The 18,983-nt window shown below is 52.8% G+C and overlaps 7 protein-coding genes across 7 annotated transcripts, besides 5 other annotated features; 4 read left to right on the forward strand and 3 right to left on the reverse strand.

Annotated features, from left to right (window-relative positions):
- Positions 1-2,087: 2,087 nt before the first annotated feature.
- On the forward strand, positions 2,088-4,082 carry PODANS_6_3170 (uncharacterized protein; the record flags this gene model as incomplete). Its single annotated transcript, XM_001910140.1, has 6 exons — positions 2,088-3,013; positions 3,075-3,165; positions 3,218-3,399; positions 3,453-3,710; positions 3,767-3,865; positions 3,929-4,082. The coding sequence occupies 6 exons, from the start codon at positions 2,088-2,090 to the stop codon at positions 4,080-4,082; spliced, it is 1,710 nt and encodes a 569-aa protein (XP_001910175.1).
- Positions 2,229-2,404: a repeat region (rgion duplique sur le chromosome 3).
- A 267-nt stretch (positions 4,083-4,349) lies between the features above and the next one.
- Positions 4,350-4,438: a repeat region (rgion duplique sur le chromosome 3).
- A 417-nt stretch (positions 4,439-4,855) lies between these two features.
- Positions 4,856-6,226, reverse strand: PODANS_6_3160 (uncharacterized protein; the record flags this gene model as incomplete). The annotated part of the gene is made up of 2 exons (XM_001910141.1): positions 4,856-6,037; positions 6,164-6,226. 2 exons carry the CDS (start codon positions 6,224-6,226, stop codon positions 4,856-4,858), a joined length of 1,245 nt encoding a protein of 414 aa, XP_001910176.1.
- A 678-nt stretch (positions 6,227-6,904) lies between these two features.
- On the forward strand, positions 6,905-9,844 carry PODANS_6_3150 (uncharacterized protein; the record flags this gene model as incomplete). The annotated part of the gene is made up of 5 exons (XM_001910142.1): positions 6,905-7,034; positions 7,097-7,167; positions 7,226-7,667; positions 7,729-9,758; positions 9,818-9,844. 5 exons carry the CDS (start codon positions 6,905-6,907, stop codon positions 9,842-9,844), a joined length of 2,700 nt encoding a protein of 899 aa, XP_001910177.1.
- A 754-nt stretch (positions 9,845-10,598) lies between these two features.
- On the reverse strand, positions 10,599-12,788 carry PODANS_6_3140 (uncharacterized protein; the record flags this gene model as incomplete). The annotated part of the gene is made up of 1 exon (XM_001910143.1): positions 10,599-12,788. The coding sequence occupies one exon, from the start codon at positions 12,786-12,788 to the stop codon at positions 10,599-10,601; it is 2,190 nt and encodes a 729-aa protein (XP_001910178.1).
- A 1,294-nt stretch (positions 12,789-14,082) lies between these two features.
- Positions 14,083-14,122: a long terminal repeat.
- Positions 14,083-15,376: a repeat region (transposon rainette copie 1).
- On the forward strand, positions 14,239-15,276 carry PODANS_6_3130 (uncharacterized protein; the record flags this gene model as incomplete). Its single annotated transcript, XM_001910144.1, has 1 exon — positions 14,239-15,276. The coding sequence occupies one exon, from the start codon at positions 14,239-14,241 to the stop codon at positions 15,274-15,276; it is 1,038 nt and encodes a 345-aa protein (XP_001910179.1).
- Positions 15,338-15,376: a long terminal repeat.
- A 357-nt stretch (positions 15,377-15,733) lies between these two features.
- Positions 15,734-17,516, forward strand: PODANS_6_3120 (uncharacterized protein; the record flags this gene model as incomplete). Its single annotated transcript, XM_001910145.1, has 4 exons — positions 15,734-15,958; positions 16,055-16,222; positions 16,299-16,735; positions 16,817-17,516. The coding sequence occupies 4 exons, from the start codon at positions 15,734-15,736 to the stop codon at positions 17,514-17,516; spliced, it is 1,530 nt and encodes a 509-aa protein (XP_001910180.1).
- Positions 17,517-17,581: 65 nt separating this feature from the next.
- PODANS_6_3110 (uncharacterized protein) lies at positions 17,582-18,364 on the reverse strand (the record flags this gene model as incomplete). The annotated part of the gene is made up of 1 exon (XM_001910146.1): positions 17,582-18,364. The coding sequence occupies one exon, from the start codon at positions 18,362-18,364 to the stop codon at positions 17,582-17,584; it is 783 nt and encodes a 260-aa protein (XP_001910181.1).
- Between the last annotated feature and the right edge of the window lie 619 nt (positions 18,365-18,983).

Genomic DNA, 18,983 nt, shown 5'->3' on the forward strand with positions numbered 1-18,983 from the left:
TATGCCCGCCATGGATCTCCTCTACTACCTGTGGCTGCCCACCCGGCAGGCTGCTTGTAGGTCGTGGTCCGCAGACTATGTGGCCTGTCATCGGAGATCTGTTCCGTATGGTTGAAAAAGGGTGGTGGCGAAAACGTTCTTATACCCCGACATTTGCTGCATCTCAGTCTTGGATCTGACGGTTGAAATCCTCCTTTCTTCCTTCGCAGAGGACGAAAAGACCACACACACCAACTTCACATGACGAACCCCATCTATTGCTAGTTGAAGTCTCTTCCCTTCGGATTGTTGCCCTCCAGTATCCTTATCCAGTTTTTCATCTTCAGCCAATATCCTACGGACTGTCTGTTGCACACATCTTCTTTCGACGGCATATTTTAGCCAGTCACAAGGTTGAGGCATAACTATCAGCGGCATCAGTATTCGAGAAGAAATTGGTACGTCATCATGTAAGCTTCTTACTGAGAGATCTTGGAAAGGGAGCGCTGATGACAGGAACAGCGAGAGATATCGGCACCGATCGAAAGGAAGCTCCAAAGTTTGGAAGGGCTGCCTCGTCTGGGTACTTGACCCGTGCTCGGCAAGCCACAACCCTACCAGTCCCGTTGTCGCCGTTCGCGGCCGTTTTATTCCACCGGGCAACTCATATTGTGGACGAGATAGATTCAAGCTGGAAGCCATACCCACGACGATCACAGCAGTTGGCAAGTGGCTTGTTGCAACACCAACTTCCAGGTTGTTGACTTCTCGATTAAGGGTGTGGACGTGTGGAACTGGGGAGCCACGTTTGGACGAGAGTTCGTGATAAGCAGGAGCAAGATTCGACACACTACACGTTCGACATCCCACATTCTTGCAAGTAAAGAGCCTGATAGAAGGGTTTGCGTCATCACATGCTCCCGCAGGTTCTTTCCTAAAGGTGCTCCTTCCCCGTCCAAACAGAACAGCCCGCCCAGTCACCTGGAGACGGGATCGCTCCCAGCTGGAAGTGAAGTGCAAGAGTAACATCCACCTGCCCCGCCAGCCTCGTCCGTAGCCATCCTGCGCCTTGAGCCTTGCTCTTTCCTCTTCAGAGTTTTCATCTCGACCGCCAACTTGGAAATCAGCATCTCTTTCGATTCCGACGGCACTCTCATCTCCTCCCCCATCCCCCGCTCCCTCGGCACCGATACAGCATCGCTAGGCAGTAACCATCACATTATCTTGCATCCGTACCTCACCTCCACCAGCTACTGCTATCTAGTCCGTAAGTCAATCTTCCATTTTAAGGTATCATTTCTGCCAGGAAAGCGCGAGAAAGGGCTTCCCAGTGGTTGTCTCCGCGATCCATTCTCCGCCTTACCCACCCTTTTGAGCTCGTCTGCGACCACCTACCTGCCCTCAACGACCCGTGCCTTCCTCCAGGCCTCTGCCTGCTGTGTTTCAACAGCAGGAGTAGCATGTGGTCAGCCACAACATTCACTTCTTGCGGGTCTCTCCTCGGTTCCACTCCCCAGGGCGGTAGCGGTCACTTACTTCACTTTACTTCACCCTGGTCGGTGTCGTCCCATCTTCCTCTCTTTTTAAAACATTCACCATCCATTCCCATCTCCTTGTTTTGGTCTCTTGTGGACTCTGCCTGATCTCTCGTTACAGCATCAACACACCAGTCAGACCCCGAATCTCTTCCATTCATCGCCGATAGCTCGATCTATCCCCTTACTCCAGCACTCGCTTTGCATTCAACAATTTGGCCTCTAACATTCTCCATCACTGAGTGGCTCGGTTTCTTGTATTCGCAGCATCTGTCGAATCAGCAGTACAAGACAAGATCATTTTGGAGGTGTGCGCGACTTTTCTCTTTCACTTCAGCGACTCTCCCTCATTACAGTTCTTCCTCGCGACAACTTAGCTTTTCTGTCCCATCGCATACTGACTCTTGTTTTGTTGCAGTGATCTCTTGATTCTTTCCCTCAGAATTTCAAGGTACGCGACAACGAACTCCTTCGTCCAATCTTCCACTTTCCTACTTTCTCTCGACCACCATCGACCTTGTCCAAGCCCTGGAGGCCATCCTAACATCCTGCCTGGGGAACACATCGCTAACCATGTTTTCAGACTGTATTTTCGCAACCATGTCTCATTACCGCACCAACAACGGCATGTCCTCCGAGGCTGGCGGCAACCGTCAGGGTACATACTCGGCTTACTTGGGGGCCCAAGTTGGGCACAGCCAGCAGGGCTTACATGGCTCTCATGTCCATCACCTTGGTCACAGCTCCGAGGGCATGGACTCCCTCGCGAGCCAGTTCGGTGCGATGAGTCTTCCACCCAGCAATGGCCACGGAGCCTCCAACATGTCGCAGATCCAGCAGCATGGATACATGACCGCCCAGGAGCAACCTGTCGCTTACCAGGGCTACTCAGTTCCTGTTCATGTCGGATTAGCCCCCGAGGCTGCCTATGGCTACAGCGTTTCTGGCCAGTATCCTGTTCAGGGGAATTACGCTCCTTTGCCTGTTCCGTACCACGCCATGCCCTATACCCCCGGTCGCGTTGCCTCTTATGCCGATCGTAGCAGCAGCGAGGTTCCCGCTTTGGAGAACCGCCGCGGCTCATACTCAACCACCGAGTCGACTCCGGCCACTCCTTTCTTTGGTAGCGCTTCGGAGCGTGGTGCTGGCTCCCGTGTTGCTGTCTTTCGTTCAAGCTACACGACCCCTTCTCCGGAGCAGGTTGTGATGCCCGGTACCGCTCCCAAGGCCTCCTCGCAGCCCATTGACGAGGAACTTTTGGAGTTGCTCAAGGTGAATCCAGCAATTCCCGAGGCTGTCCCGGCGGTCTTTACCCCGCCCACGCACATCAAGTCGATCGAGCAATGTCTCGAGAACCGCATTCACGGCAATCGCAATGTCTACATTCGCGGCTTGCACCCCACCACAGACGACGATTTGCTGCACCGCTATGCTTCTCGTTTTGGAACCGTTGAGCAGAGCAAGGCCATTATTGACACTGCCACTGGCGCTTGCAAAGGGTACGCTCCCTATCACCTCAGCTTCCCCTTGGTTGGACTTTTGACTAACATGTTTTCTCAGTTTTGGATTTGCCAAGTTCGCCGATGTCCGCGACTCGGAGAAATGCATTCGCGGGTTCTACCATCTTGGGTATGAGGTTGGCTTTGCTCGCGTAAGTTCACTATTGCTCTGCGGCCCTCGGTTCGTCCTAATCATGATCACAGGAGAGTTTCAATGCGAGACTGAAGGCCGAGGGCGACGAAGGTTCGACCAATTTGTACCTCTCCAACCTGCCCAAGCGTCTCAACGAGTCGGAGTTGAACGCCATTTTCACTGGCTATCATGTCGTGTCCAGCAAGATTCTTCGCGATAGCATGGGCAACAGCCGTGGCGTCGGTTTTGCTCGGTAGGTTCTTCCACACTGGCTGGTTGGGCAAGCAAGTTGCTAATTCCGTCTAGGTTCGAGTCTCGCGAGGAGTGCGAGCAGATTATCAAGCAGTACCATGGTGCCTCCATTGGAGACGAGGGCATGTTGATGCAGGTTCGCTACGCCGACACGCCGGCCCAGAAGGAGCTCAAGCGTATCACCGCCGAGCGTCGCCAATTCCGCACGAACGAGTACAATATTGGTGCTTATGGTACTGCAGATGTTGGCATTCACCCCAGCATCTACCAGCAGGCCCCTTGGACCCGCCGCGGTGGCGTGGGATCTGATATGTGAGTTGCTTTTCCCATACCACTCGGCACGATTGCCTGACTAACCTTCCATGTAGTTCTTACGCTCCTCGCGTTCCTGTCCGCACTAGCATTGGTACTGCTAGTACGAACACGACTCCAGTCATGTCTCAGGGTCTTGGTCGCACCAACTTGATGTATGTCCAGCCCCCACGTCTTGTGGTTACTCTGGCTCAAGATGACTCACATGCTGTTTGCAGACACAGCATTCCTTCGGTGACTGCGTCTTCGGATGATGGATCAGCCGACGAGGGCGTGACGGTGGTCGACTCTCCCACCGTCAAGAAGGGCAGTACCCAATCGTCGCCCACCATCAAGAAGGATACCGCCACCATCAAGAACGAGAAGGCATAGAGATGGATGCAAGTTGATCCCTGGACAACGACAACCACCATGTTGAAGTAAATTTCTGGAACGTTGACAACAACTTTCATATCTCGAGAGATTCTGTTCCAGACAATATCGATTACGAGTTTATTGTCATTTCGGTTGGAGCGCGGCGGCCTTAGGTTTGTTCGGCGAGTGTTTGGGCTGCCCCAGCACACATAATTACCTCTCTGCTATATTTAGTGGACGAAAACATGTTAGTCATATGGTTTATCAACTCGTTTTCAGAGAGGGTGGAGGACGGCAGCAAGAATTGTTTGTTTTGTTTCTGTGTTAATATTCTCTGGGAGATTCGGTGTAGTTTTTGTTAGCTTGGTAATCGACGAATGGAAGAGATCGATTTTAGCATTTTCGCAGGACAGATTGCGGTGATCGTGTCTTTGATTGCTTCCTGTTAGATTGCGACAAGTGTACATGTCCTGTCAGGCGCAGTCCAGACAACTTGTGCAAAGAAACGTGAGGTGAAATTGCTTTGAGGAATGAAGACAGCGAATAGAGCACAACAGGACCCAACATGGGAGTTCAGAGAGTAGAAGTAATGAGATATGCGCAGTGCTATGAGAAGATGATGGAAGTAATACAGACAAGAAAAGAAGTGGGTGATACATGTCAAGGCCATAGCTATAGACAGAGCTCAGTACCGTCATAGCTGAAAGATGGGAACAAGGTTATGTGTTGGGAGGTTGTAGCAAATCAACTTGGGGGGTTTCTCATTTTTTATTTTTGGGGGATTACCCTACTTACGTCTTGTTATTTATGCTCAGTTTCTCCATCCCTTGTTCAGCTCCTGATTCTGACGGAGATTGAAACCCGATGACTATTGATGGTTGTTCTTCCTTCTCTTTCTCATCTGTGTTCGCCTCTTCTCCCTCCTTGTCTTCTTCGTCCTCATCCTCGTCGTCATCATCTTCCTCGTCATCTGATGGCTCGAACGCCTCTGGATTCTGCAGCTTCTCCTCCTCGTGCTGCCTGATAGCCGCCTCGAGGTCCTTGGCCATCTTCTTTGTGATACCCGACGCCTCCAGCGTGGCGTCTAACCTCTGAAACCCGTCTCTTCCAACCGTCTTTTTGACATCCTTGTAAAAAGGGCCCGGAGTGGTGGGCTTGAAGTGAAATCGGCGCTCGAAAAAGATCTTGATGCAGTTGATGTCGCGGTCAAAGTACATTTCCGCATTCACATGCTCCATGGAGATCATCTGCGGAAAGTCGATGACGACAGGGACAAGCGTGATTTCTTCGGTTCCCGTTTCCGGGTTGGTGGAGACGTCCTCCCGGATGAGGATGTTGAACTCGTTGTAGTCGCCGTGGATGAGGCCGTGCTTAGCCAGGCGGAGGTAGAGTTCTATGAGCGAGGCGTAGAGGGCTGCCGGGTCGGGGACGGAGGAGATTTGGCGGAGGGGGGGCGCGTCGACGAGGGACATGACGATTGTGTGGCGGGAGTGGGCGATGGGGGTGGGCACGGGGATGCCGGCGGAGTGGAGGGCGGAGAGGAAGGCGTATTCTTTGCGGGCGGCGAGGGTGGAGAGGTACATCCAGGAGCCGGAGGCGTTCTTTTTGAGGTAGTCTCTATTGGTTTTTACGGTGCGGAAGGAGATGCGGCCGAGGCGGTGGATTTTGAGGATTTGCTGGGCGCCGGTGTGGTCGGCTACGAGCATGATGTCGGATTCTTTGCCGACGCCTACGCGGGTGCCGACGGAGTAGATGTGCTTTTTTTGGGAGTGGGTGTGGAGGGCTAGGTAGTCTAGGCCGCCGTAAGTGAGGCGGTAGCCGTCGTATTTGGCTTCTTTCATCTTGGCGATGAGGGAGGTTTTGGCGAGGGTGGAGATGCATTTGGAGACGAGGGAGGAGCCGCCTTTGAGGCGGGAGAAGCGCTCGATGATGGGGACGGGGACGAGTTCGTGGTTTTTGGAGCCTTGTTCGACCTGTGGTGGTGGTTAGTTGAGGTGGCTGTGAAGGGATGGGATAATGGGGTTCATAGGGGGGTGGTCCGTTGAGGCCAGCAAGGTACATGATGCTGGTCTTGGTGGTGTGAAGGAGGGGCAACTTACAGCTGCGAGGACCTTCCAGTCCTCCGCCGTTAGATGGCGCATAGCCCGTGTGTCCAACTTCATGGTTGCGACTTGACTGATATCACCTTATAAAGGCTGTATTGTGAAGCAGTAGTTTTCCCAGGATGAGTTCAAAGGCCAGGGTGGGATATCAAATGCGCGCCCGGATTCCCTTAAGTGATGTCTGTCAGTGCCCCTCCATTGCATTGCGCTGTGCCCACCAAAAATTCATGGCCCGTCATGAGCGATAAGATCTTTGATAAGATTAGATATGAACCCAGAACAGCCCCGCCTGGGCACGAGGGTTTGACGAGGGAAACGGAATTTGTATTTACCGGAAGATTCTTGGCGGGCGGTGAGCTGACCTCACCTGTCAAGGATCTGGGAGACAAAGGGTCGAGGTTAGCTCAGTGGAGCACTGGCCACTCAGGTTGGGCCCGCCTTGTGTCCCAGTGCCAGGCGGCCAAGCAGTGTCGCGTAACCAGCAAGCTGCCTGCCCGCCTCAGCATCAACGGGAAGAATTGCTAAGCTTTCTTCCATCTCCGACTCCAACACCGACATTATTCAACTGTTTACGAACCATTGCCATTCATTACAGATTACTGCCATACTGGGGGATTTGCGACGCCTTATCCAACCCGTCAATTACCAGGAAACCTCCCCTCACTTTTGACCCCCGCCACCTTCCGCAGGCCCAACGGAGCTTGACAACATCCCATCCCTTCACACATAACTGCAACCATGGCGCAGGACAGCGACCTGTCGAAGACCGCCGACAAGGGCAAGGGGAAGGCTGTAGATGACGAGACACAGAAGGACAAGGCCGCTCAGCCTGTGGAGAATGGAAAGAAGGATGATGACAAGGCTGAGAGTGCGTTGACATTTGCATGGGCATCATCGACAGCAGAAGCGCTTGCTAACACCATGGTATAGCTTCAGAAGAGCTTAGCGAGGAGGACCAGCAGCTGAAGAACGAGCTTGATATGATCGTTGAGCGGCTGACTGTGCGTTGCCATTTGATTGTCCTTGTTGCTGTGGAACATCTACTTAACTGTCTAACAGGAATCCGATACGTCCCTCTACAAGCCAGCATTGGAGGCTCTAGGGAGCTCGATCAAGACCTCAACCTCTTCTATGACAGCTGTCCCGAAGCCCTTGAAGTTTTTACGTCCACATTACGAGACCCTGACGAAGCTCTACGATGAATGGCCAGCGAGCGATGACAAGAACTCCCTTGCCGATGTGCTCTCGGTGATCGGCATGACCTTTTCTGACGAAGACCGCCAAGATACTCTCAAGTACCGATTGCTTGCGCCTACGCAAGATATCAGCTCATGGGGTCATGAGTATGTTAGGCATCTTGCTCTGGAGATCGGCGAGGTCTACGGGAAGCGCATTGCCGCCGATGAGCCAACAGCGGACCTTGTGGACCTTGCCTTGGCCTTGGTTCCCCTGTTTCTCAAGAGCAATCAGGAGGCCGACGCTGTCGATCTAATGAGCGAGCGTAAGACTTGCCTCCCTCGATTTTTTTTAGGAACCTGGAAGGCTAACATCATCGCTCATAGTCGAGATTATCGAAGAGCTGCCAAAGTTCGTGGACGAGAACACATATGGGAGAGTCTGCTTGTACATGGTGTCCATGGTCAACCTGCTCACATACCCCGACAACGAACAGTTCCTCCGTGTAGCCCATGATATCTACAAGACCTACAAGCAGTACACACAGGCCATGGTGCTTGCCATCAGACTCAACGACCTCGAACTCATTGAAGCCGACTTCCAAGATGCCCCTGATCTGGCGCTCAAGAAGCAGCTTTCCTACTTGGTTGCGCGCCAAAGAATATGGCTCGACAGCGATAAGACCGATGACGAGGAAATTCAAGAGTGCCTCTCTAACGTCAAGCTTCCCGATCACTTCAAGGCCCTGGGCAAGGAGCTTAACATTCTCGAGCCCAAGACCACCGAAGACATCTACAAGAGCCACCTCGAGAGCAGCCGCGTCGCCGGCCTGACCAACTTTGACTCGGCCCGCCACAATTTGGCTGCCGCATTCGTCAACGGGTTCGTGAACGCAGGCTTCGGAAACGACAAGATGATGCTGGTTGCAGGCGACAAGGAGAGCTGGGTATGGAAGACAAAGGATGAGGGTATGATGTCCACAGTGGCCTCTCTGGGCACGCTTCTCATGTGGGACATCGAGAATGGGCTTGATCAGGTAGATAAGTACACCTATCTTGAGGAGGAGCCAATCCAGGCCGGTGCTTATCTTGCAATTGGCATCATGAACTCTGGCGTTCGGTTGGACTCTGAGCCTGCCATGGCTCTTCTTGCAGACAACGACAAACTTGCCCACAAGAACCCGCTGATCAGGGTATCGGCGATTATGGGATTAGGTCTTGCTTATGCTGGGTCTAACAAGGCAGAGCTTTTGGACTTCCTGTTGCCCATCATCACCGATACGACTCAGCAGATGCGGGTATCCGCCATGGCTGCTCTTGCTTGCGGGTTGGTATTCGTGGGCTCTTCTAACCCCGAAGTTACCGAGGCCATTATCACCACGCTCTTGGACGATGACCGCAAGGGTCAACTCACCGACAAGTGGACACGATTCCTTGCTCTTGGCCTGGGTCTTTTGTTCTTCGGGCGCCAAGAGGAGGTAGATGTCATTCTGGAGACTCTCAAGGCGGTCGAGCACCCGATGGCGAAGCCTACCTCTGTCCTTGCTTCGATCTGCGCTTGGGCCGGAACTGGTGCTGTGTTGAAGATTCAGGAGCTGCTCCACATTTGCAACGAGCACTTGGAGGAGTCAGAAGAGAAAAAGGGCGACGAGCTCTTGCAGGCCTATGCTGTTCTCGGTATCGGTATTATTGCGATGGGTGAGGATGTCGGCCAGGAAATGGTTCTCCGGCAGTTCGGCCACCTCATGCACTATGGCGAGGCCAACATTCGCCGAGCCGTACCCCTGGCTATGGCTCTTGTCAGCCCAAGTAATCCCCAGATGAAGGTGTACGATACACTTTCTAGATACAGTCACGACAACGATAATGATGTTGCCATCAACGCCATCTTTGCCATGGGTCTGGTCGGTGCCGGTACCAACAACGCCAGGTTGGCTCAGCTTCTCCGCCAGCTTGCGAGCTATTATCACCGGGATCAGGAAACCCTCTTTATGGTCCGCATTGCGCAGGGTCTTGTTCACATGGGCAAGGGCACCCTCTCCATCAACCCCTTCCACACCGATCGCCAGATTCTGTCGCGGGTATCGGCTGCTGGTCTCCTCACTGTTCTTGTGGCGATGATTGATGCCAAGCAGTTCATCACCTCGGACTCGCATTATCTGCTTTACTTCCTTGTCACAGCTATGCATCCACGCTTCCTTGTAACGTTGGACGAGAACCTCAAGCCATTGACTGTCAACGTGCGCGTTGGTCAGGCTGTGGATGTGGTTGGCCAGGCTGGTCGCCCCAAGACGATCACTGGGTGGCAGACACAGAGCACGCCAGTGTTGTTGGCGCATGGTGAGCGTGCTGAGTTGGAAGATGAGGAGTATATTAGCTTGAGCAGTACCCTGGAGGGTCTGGTTATTCTGCGCAAGGTAAGCATTTCCGGTTCACTTTCCCATTCTGCCAGGAGGCTGACATGCTTTTCTTACAGAACCCCGATTGGGAATCAGGCAAATAAGGGTCTTGTGTCAGCGGAAGGGTAGGGTAGGGTATTTGGTGGTTTCTAGCAATAGGTTTTTCTTACCTACCTCGCGAAGTGATAGAGGAGGGGAAAAGAGGGCTTTTATGCGACACTACATTGTACAGTACAAATAAAGGATTGGACTTGCTGAGCGTTCAAGCAAATTGAAGCGCAAGTCGAATTGCCCTTGTAGGTCTCCAACCTATTTTGGTTTCAAGATACAGCCTCACCTCCATTGCCATAAGCTATATCACCAAGCCATTGTCAATCCTGCTAACCTCCCCTTTTCTTTTTATCTCCCGCAAAACTCAACGCGATCTGCTTTCATTGTCATCTGCTTCTCTTCTCCTTGTTGGCAAGAGAGATATATTTTGTGAGATTGGCGGACGGAGTGCTATGATGCTACAGGAACACACAGAAACCACACTATCACACATGGCATCATCTTGACGGACACGTCGAGTATTGAGATCCGAACTACCCGTTTCCATGTCAAAATTCAATTCAACCGACGACGACGCTAAACGACCTGCTGTGAGGTCTCACAAGGTATTTGTTCTTGACAAGAGAAAAGAGCAGCGAGATATGAACCCGCAATATGACACACAGACATAGACGCAACGAGAGAGAGAAAGAGAGGAAAAAAGACAGATTCCATACAGACAGGACCCAACAACCTTATCCCCATCCCCATTTTCAATCACACAACAAGCTCCATCTCTCCTCCTTTTCTTCCCTCCCATCCTGTCACCTATTTATCCTTCTTAATCCCAAAAATATTCCTCTTCTTCTTCTTCTTCTCCTTATCCTCCCCCATTCCCACCGAAGCCCCTGTAGCAGTACTACTCGTCCTCTCATGGCCCCCACCTCCCCCCGACGGCCCCCCTGGGCCACTACTCAACGTCATCTGCCCCAACGCCTTCGTTGGCGGCCTAGGACCCCCAGGGGGCATCTGCCCCCCCATTCCCATCCCTGGCGCCCCACCCCCGGGTTGCGGCGGCCTCACCTGCTGCTGCGGTGGCGGCGCCGGCCGTTCAAACAGATGCGCGGGCGCCTTCTTGGGGGGCTCATCCATCGGCAGCTTCAACCTCCTCCTATCCGACTTCAGATGCCGCAAATCTTCGACGAATTTATTCGGCGTCTGCATGTGCGACGTAACCAAGTAAACATCTCGATTGTGTTTTTCGGATACTTCATAGCAGGCTCTAGCTTCGGAATACGTCGCTCCACCCGCGACAAAAACAATGATGCGCTGTCGGTTTTCAACTTGGCGGCGGTTGGCAGAAGCCCACCTCGGAGCGGCAGAGCGGAGGGAGCCCTGGGTTTGAAACGCGTCATCCGCCTGTCCGCCTGCTTGGGGTGGGATGACATAAGGGAAGGAAGTCTGATCCAAGGTTCCAGAGCAGAGGTCTTCAAGCATGTGTTTAACCGCTGGTTCGAATCTCGAGAGGGCATATTCCTCGCTCTGGACAGCGGTTTTCGTATTAGGGGGGAAGAGAGGGGTGTTGGGTTGACGTGGGGGGACCTCTTTGAGTTGAGCTTTCAGGGGGCGAGCACCGAGTAATTCGAGGTTTTCTATCGCTGCCTTGTCGGTACTTTCTCTAGATCGTTGCAACGATGCATGCCATAACAACCGAAGAAGATCCTGGTCGATCATCCCGTCGCGGTAGAGGGCGTACAGCGCCACGAGCCGGAGACGGTCGGTGGGGGCAACGTCTTGGTCGTCTAGCAGACGAACAACTTGGTCGAGGATATTTTTGGGCTTCTTGAGGTCTTCGTCGAGGCCGGTGGCGAGGGTTTGTTCCACTGAGGCCACCTCGGAGAGCTTGAACTTTTGGAAGATGTTCATGGCTTCTTGCGCCATGGTAAGATGTAGACTATAGGCTTGCTTCATCTCTTGGAACTGAGGGAGGCCGGCCAACATATCTCGAATGTCGTTGAGGCTGGTCTCGTTTTCGTTCTTTCCGGCGAAGTTGGGGTTTTTCTCGATGAAACTCTTGAAGTCTCCCATCAGCTTCGCGATTGTATCCGCCATGTGCTTGTGCCTGTTGTCCACCCATAACTTGTCTTTCTCGGTTATCTCCACATCCTTCTCTTCGGCCTGGGGTAACCCTTCGTTGATCACCATATGATAGGTAACTGTTCCGTTTGGTTGCTCCCTGAGCGGTAGTACATCGTGGATGAATGATTGGTAGGAGAACTCGTGAAGTAACGGCGCCATCAGATCCATAGACCGGTCCGTGATTAGCAACACTGACTGAGGCCGGGTAGTTTGTGGCGGAAAGTTCTGGTCCACTTTTTGTAGCCGCTCGATCTCGTTTTGGAGGAAGCGAGCCAGGTGAAAGGAAAGAACTCCAGCTTCATGGGTCGCGGTCTGCGGCGCATAGTAGCGTATCCTCGGTGCTTCTCCAAGCGTGTGGCAGACAGAAGCTATCTTTTGCGCCAACGTCGTCAAGTGCCGTGCTACTAGATCATTGCAACTGGGATTATATAGCACTTGAAAGCTGGACGGGTCTTGGAAGGTAACCAAGTGTGATTCTCGGGGGTAGAAGTCGACGAAGAGGTTTTGAGGGGGAGCTGCTATTTGCCTCCGGGCAGCATCAACACGCCGTGCTAGGGCATCGGGCAGAACCCCGGTCCATATCAAAAAAGCACTTCGGTAGCGGCGGCGTTCGAAATCGGCCATGAGGCAATCGACGGCAAATGGTGTAGGCGATATCACGTAAATTGCGTCCATGGTTGGATTGGGCTCCCGGCGCTCCTCGATCCTCTCGATGTTCGCGATATTATGGTTGAGAATGTCATCTTCGTTGACGGTGGTGTCGAGAATCGCCTGTGTCGTCTCATCGAGCACCAAAACCTTCCAATCTCCTCGGGTGGTATTACGAATGATGTCGATGATGGACTTTTGGTGCTCCTTGATTATCGAGACTCCCTCCATTGCGGGCGCGATCAGGCCGGACCCTGGTTCAGGTTCTCGGCACTCGGCAAGGTGTCTAGGATCTGGGGTGTCTCGAAGAATGTACGGAAGGGTTGCCGGTCAGGAATTCAATTTCGCAATCAAGCAGTGCCAGACAGGAGCAGAGGCAGGATTTCTGACGTTGCGATCAAGCCGAAACTCGAAACACGGAGCGCAAGTTGGGCCTACTGCAAGACGTCCCCACTACAACTGCCAGCAACAGGATCGCGGCGCGTGCCACCCGCCGAGCCTCCTGCAGCCCATAACCCTAACCCTTTCAAGCTAGGCATTGAGGTATTGGGGTCCATGTTATCGATAAGCCCCCGCATTCTTCAGTGGACCTTTAACCACAGCCAAGGAAATGGTTTGGCAATGATCTCATTCCCAGACTCCATTTCAGTTTCTTCGAGCTTTGTTGAAAACCAGCCTCCTCAACAGTTTGAGGCGAATAGATATACGAGAGTGCTGCCTAGATTTTGTATTACCATAGCAAAAGCATTGAACATGACCCAGAGACCTGGTTACCGGACGGCTGAGGTTCCATTCTTCAAGCACGGTGCACCGGGTGCAGTTTTGGTGGGTGCTGGGCACTGGCCTTGCTGCACCACTACGGCGCGGGAACCCTTGGCTCCGATCGAGTTCCATAGCCCAGCCCCCCCGCAGTCGATTGCCGTAGGGTGCCGTGAGTCTGCCAATTGGTCTCCCCCGATTAATGATCACAGATATTCCGACAGTTTGGAACCGACATTATGAGCCGCAATGCGGGCTTTGCGTAACGGCATGGGAAAGGGGTGTTTTGGTGATAACCTCGGAAGCAATAACATCGTGAGATGGCCTGGTGAAGCATCAACCCGCCTCCCCCCTCGACGACGGCGTTTCGACGCCGATCACCAGGCCGGCCCAATGTTTGACCGAGCTACAGAAACCGTACATGAGCCCTCCGGTCTGCGGGGAAGCCGGAAATACATGAAAGACTCCCAGGATCATCTTCCCTCCATGATCCCATCGAACCACCAGACCGCTTCACAAGCACAGCCCACCTTTGCCCACGTTGCGTACCTTGACCTTGCTCTCAGGAGAGACGAAAGCGGCCGCTATCCCTCGTCTGGTTTTCACTACTTCTTCATTACTGCATGTCACACATGGCTGGTGATACGACTGCATCACTGGCTTGGCCTTGACAATGTCCCTCCAATCGACAAGGCTTCTCGCTTGCCATTTCCTGCATGCTTCTCTTATCAGAATGTAAGTTGTCGGTGAACCCCACCAGAAACTACTGTGGTTACGTACAAAAGTTTTGCCCCCTTGTCAAGTACCGCCCAGGGCCTTGTTTTTTTGGCTAGGCCAACTTCGGCCAAAATTCTACCGCAATTTCCTCCAGACCAGTATTTTCCACCTTTCAACACCACTTAGCCAGCCAGCCAGCACCACAATGGCTCCCAATCGCCACCTTACTACTGAAGAGCGTCAACGAATTCGTACCCTTTATTTCGACGGCCACCTTAGCCAACCCCGAATTCAAGAAACCACTGGTTATACGAAATACCAAATCCGCCATGCGATACGAGCCCCGGCGGCCGAGGTCGCCCCACGATCTGGCCGACCACGCGTTATTACGGCCGATCAAGAGCTCGAGCTTATTCGGTATGTGTGTGAATCAAAGGCACACCGTCGGATGAGCTTCCTGGAGCTTTCTATTGCCCTTTTCAACTCCCTTCTTAACTGGATTACGATTCGCAACGCCCTTTACCGCCACGGATTTCGCCGTCGAGTTGCTCGGAAGAAGCCTCCTATTTCAGAAGCCAACCAGCAAAAGCGACTGGCCTGGGCTATAGAACATAAAGACTGGACTCTCGAACAATGGCGTACAATCCTTTGGAGTGACGAAACCTGGGTAGTTGGTGGTCCTCACCGTAAGCAGTATGTTACACGCCGAATCGACGAGGAATGGGACCCTACTTGTATCGTTGAAAAGCACCAGAGAAAAGGAGGGTGGATGTTCTGGGGCTGCTTTTACGGCTCAACTAAAGGCCCTGGTATCTTCTGGGAAAAGGAATGGGGATCGATCAATGAGTATTCTTACCGAAAGAATATCCTTCCTAACGTCCACGAATTTATTGACGATACCTTCGAGCAACACCATTTACAGCTTTCTTTTATGCAGGACGGCGCACCTGGCCATCGAGCGGCCGGTACGAAGAAGGATCTTGAGAATAGGAAGATTAGAGTAGTTGATTGGCCTCCTTTTTCCCCAGATTTAAACCCTATTGAATCCTGTTGGAATTGGATGAAGGATTATATTGAGGATAAATACGGCCTTGAGGAGAAGCCGTCGTACGCGAAGTTGAAGAGGTACGTGGAGGAGGCCTGGCAAGAGCTTCCGGAATCTTACCTTCAAACGCTGTTGGATTCGATGCCCAGTCGGTGTGAGGCAGTAATTGCAGCGAATGGTATGCATACAAAATACTAGCTATAGATATGGTGATTATTTTGTAGAATACAATCGTCAGGGTGGACCTTGACTAGCGCGAGTACTTGACAAGAAGGCAAAACTTACCCCTGCACCACAGTAGGATCTTAGCTCTTCGATCCCCTGTTTGCTCATATTAGACGCATACATGGGACATGACCTACATGACAGAACTGTGAATGTCATGGGGAGGAGCGCAAGAATTCCACCACGCAAGAATTCATGAGTGAATATCCGAATGAGGATGCTAGACCCGCTTGCCCACTAGCAATGGGAGCAACAGGATGAGGATGGGATGGTCTCTTAAGGGCGGGTGCTCGCCACGGCTTGACTAGAAAATACAATCGTACTCTTGTCCCGTGTCCTTCTCTCGCGACCCCAACGTAGTCTTGACACTTGTTGCTGCCCTCGACCTCTTGTGTTCACTTACGGGACACAACCGTCCCAATCGCCCATCATGAGTCACTCTCAGGACTCCGACCTCGAGAGACAGGAGCCTCACACCTTCAAGAGCGCCCTGACATCCATCCTCACCGTCAAGGATGGCGAGGTCTACGAGACTCATCCTGACAAGAATCCCAAGTGGTACCAGAAGCTGCTTGACATCGGCGTCGAAGAGAATGGCATCAAGCCAGTACCGCTTGAGCAGCGGACGTGTACGCAGTACAACAACTTGTTCACGGTCTTCTTCACCTGTCTTCTCTGTCTACTTCCGTGGGTCCATTTTCCCGTATTCCTGTCAGCATGGACCTCACTAACCCGAAGGATCTGGCCCCAGTATCCCAACCGGCATGCTCGCCACGTTGGGCATGGGCATGAACTTGAGAGACGCCTCTCTCGTCATCGTTTTCTTTGCCATGTTGACTTGCATTCCGCCTGCCTTTATGGTGATTGGTGGCATGGAGACTGGGCTAAGGCAGTTGATTCAAGCGAGATATTCCTTTGGGTACGTATTGCTCACTCTTCCTCCCCTATTTATCATTTTTCCTCTTTCCATCTAGTCGAAATACTAACCAGCCTAGCCGCTACCTCGTCACCATTCCCCTTCTCCTCAACGCTGCCACTCTAACTGGCTTTTCCTTGCTCTCAGCCGTGGTGGGCGGCCAAACCCTCGCCTCTCTCAACCCAGATCAACTTTCGGTCAACATCGGTATTATCATCACCTGTCTTGTCTCCTTTGCCGTCTCCCTCTTTGGCTTCAAGGCAGTCCACTTCTGGGAAAGATGGACCTGGATCCCCAACCTCATCGCCATTGCCATTGCCTTGGGCTGTGGCGGCAAGTATCTTCACCTGCAGACAAACAACCCACCGGCAACCGCTTCTCAGGTCATGACGTTGGGTGCTCTGATCGCGGGGTATTTCATTACATTTGGAGGCACGGTGTCAGATTACAGCATCTACCACAAACCAAACGTTGTGTCTCGGTAAGCCTCCCCCTTTTCTTCTCTATCCAGACAACGTCAAAACACTGCCCGTCTTGTGTTCTCCTAAAGCATCCCACACCGAGTTTCTAACCACCCTTGTCCCCGCCAAATTCCAGATTCCGCGTCTTCGCCTACACCTACTTCGGCCTCCTCCTCCCGTCGGTCCCCCTTCTCATCCTCGGCGCCGCGATAGGAGGCTGCACCCCCAACATACCCTCCTGGTCCGCCGCCTACGCCACCACAGGAATAGGAGGCATCTTGTACCAAATGCTCGTCTCCGTCCTCGGCAACTTTGGGAAATTCATCCTCGTCCTTTTGGCCCTCTCCGTCATAGGAAACATTGCCATCTCGATGTACTCCATCAGCGTCAACCTCCAGCAGCTCCTGCCGTTTTTCGCACAAGTTCATCGGTTTTTCTTTATTTTTGTGGCCATGGGACTGTTAATTCCGTTTGCGATCAAGGCGGCTGAGGCGTGGGAGGAAAGTTTGACGAACTTCCTCGCGGTGATTGGGTATTGGGCTGGGTGTTTTGATGCGGTTGTCATAACAGAATTGGTGGTGTTTAGAAAGGGGGATTATAGCAGTCATGATCACAAGATCTGGAATGTTGGACGGAAATTACCGCCGGGGGTGGCGGCGCTGGGAGCGAGTTTGTTGAGTTTGGGATTGGTGGTTCCGGGAATGGCGGCGCCGTGGTATACGGGCCCGTTGGCGAAGGTTACGGGGGATATTGGGTTTGAGAGCGCTTTTGTCGTGACGGGGTTGGGGTATTTGGTTTTGAGGTGGGTTGAGATCAAGGTGGTGGGACATGTTTGATTTGTTTAAATGGCATACTTGGCATGTATATGCCTAAACAGACAGTTAACCTAGTATTAGCTGGCTCAACTGCGCAAAATCCTCCCGCAAAGCACCACGTCTTCGCCGTGAGGTTGCCAGGATACATCCCGCAGCTTCAGTTGTGACGTCTGTCCTTGTTGTCGTGAGGGTGAGACTACCACCCCGCCTTTGCCGAGCCAAGTTGGGGCGATGGTGATGATTACCGAGTCGACGAGGCGGTTCTCTGGGTCGATGAGGAGAGAGTTGATCACCTCCCCTCCTCCCTCTACCATGACACTTCTCACTCCTTGCTCCCCCAAAACACTTAACACATCCCCCCATTTAAACCTCCCGTCCTCCCCCGTTTCCAAAACCAAAAACTTGCCCCCTACACGTTCCAGCAACTCTCCCCGTTCCTTAGTCTCCCCTCCCCTCTTAGTCACCACCCAAGGGCCCTTCCCCTTAAACTCAGCCGCTAGACGGATTACCTGGCTGTCCTCGGTGAAGTCCCAGCGACCTTTTGGGTCGAGGATGATAGGGCGGGGTTGTTGGTCGAGAGAGGTGATGCTTCCTAGCCGGGAGTTGAGGGCTGGGTTGTCGACGAGTGCGGTGGTGCACCCGACGAGGATGGCGTTGTGGCGGGTGCGGAGGTAGTGCGTCATTGATTTGGAGTAAGGGCCGGAAAGGGTTGTGCGGACGCCTGGGGCGAGGGAGAGGGACGCATCGAGGGAGGTGGCGTAGGTGAGGGTTAGGTGTGGTTTTGAGCTTGGAGAGGGGGAGGTAAGGGGGAGGTAGGGTTCTAGGGGTGGAATGGAGGTGGGGGGGAAGGAGAGGGTTTCGCGGGACATTTTTATATTGGGGGTATGATGTGTAGATGCAAGTGGTGGTGTATAAGCGGGGCAGGTATATGTGAGTTCAATATGAGACCAAAAGGCCTCAAGTTGCTGGCTGTGGTGATTCACCCCTGCCAAGAAATAAGGGGTAAGACAATCGGTCAGAAAAAAAGCCGGTGGTGTAACTTTGACCGGGGATCAGAGCCAACGGAGGTGAGGCGGTCTCGATCGGCCGGTGCAAATACCGGCGATGACTGCAAAGGTGGGTTGCTGATGCGATGATGCCACACAAAGAGCAATCATGATCAGTTGTCAATCAAGAGGCCGCCGATGACAGCAGTCACTGGCAGCTGGCAGTGTAGCTTGTGCAGAAGCAAGGAACAATCAATGTGGGGTTCATAACTTGCATTAAATGCCACGAGGTTGCAGCGATGGCTTGTGGATAACTCCTCATCAAACACTCCACTCTATCCTTCTCGAAGGCAAGGCTTACTCGCTGACACGAACGCCATAGACGCTCTCATATGATAGACGCTGGTTTCACTCACGCTCAAGACTTGATGTAGCTACATGGATAAGAGATGGTTGACGACGCTTCGTGGCGCAGCCGCCGGAGTTCTAGAATGCAGAGTGT

Source organism: Podospora anserina, chromosome 6 (genome assembly GCF_000226545.1).
Source record: "Podospora anserina S mat+ genomic DNA chromosome 6, supercontig 2".
NCBI classification, from domain to species: Eukaryota; Fungi; Ascomycota; class Sordariomycetes; order Sordariales; family Podosporaceae; genus Podospora; species Podospora anserina.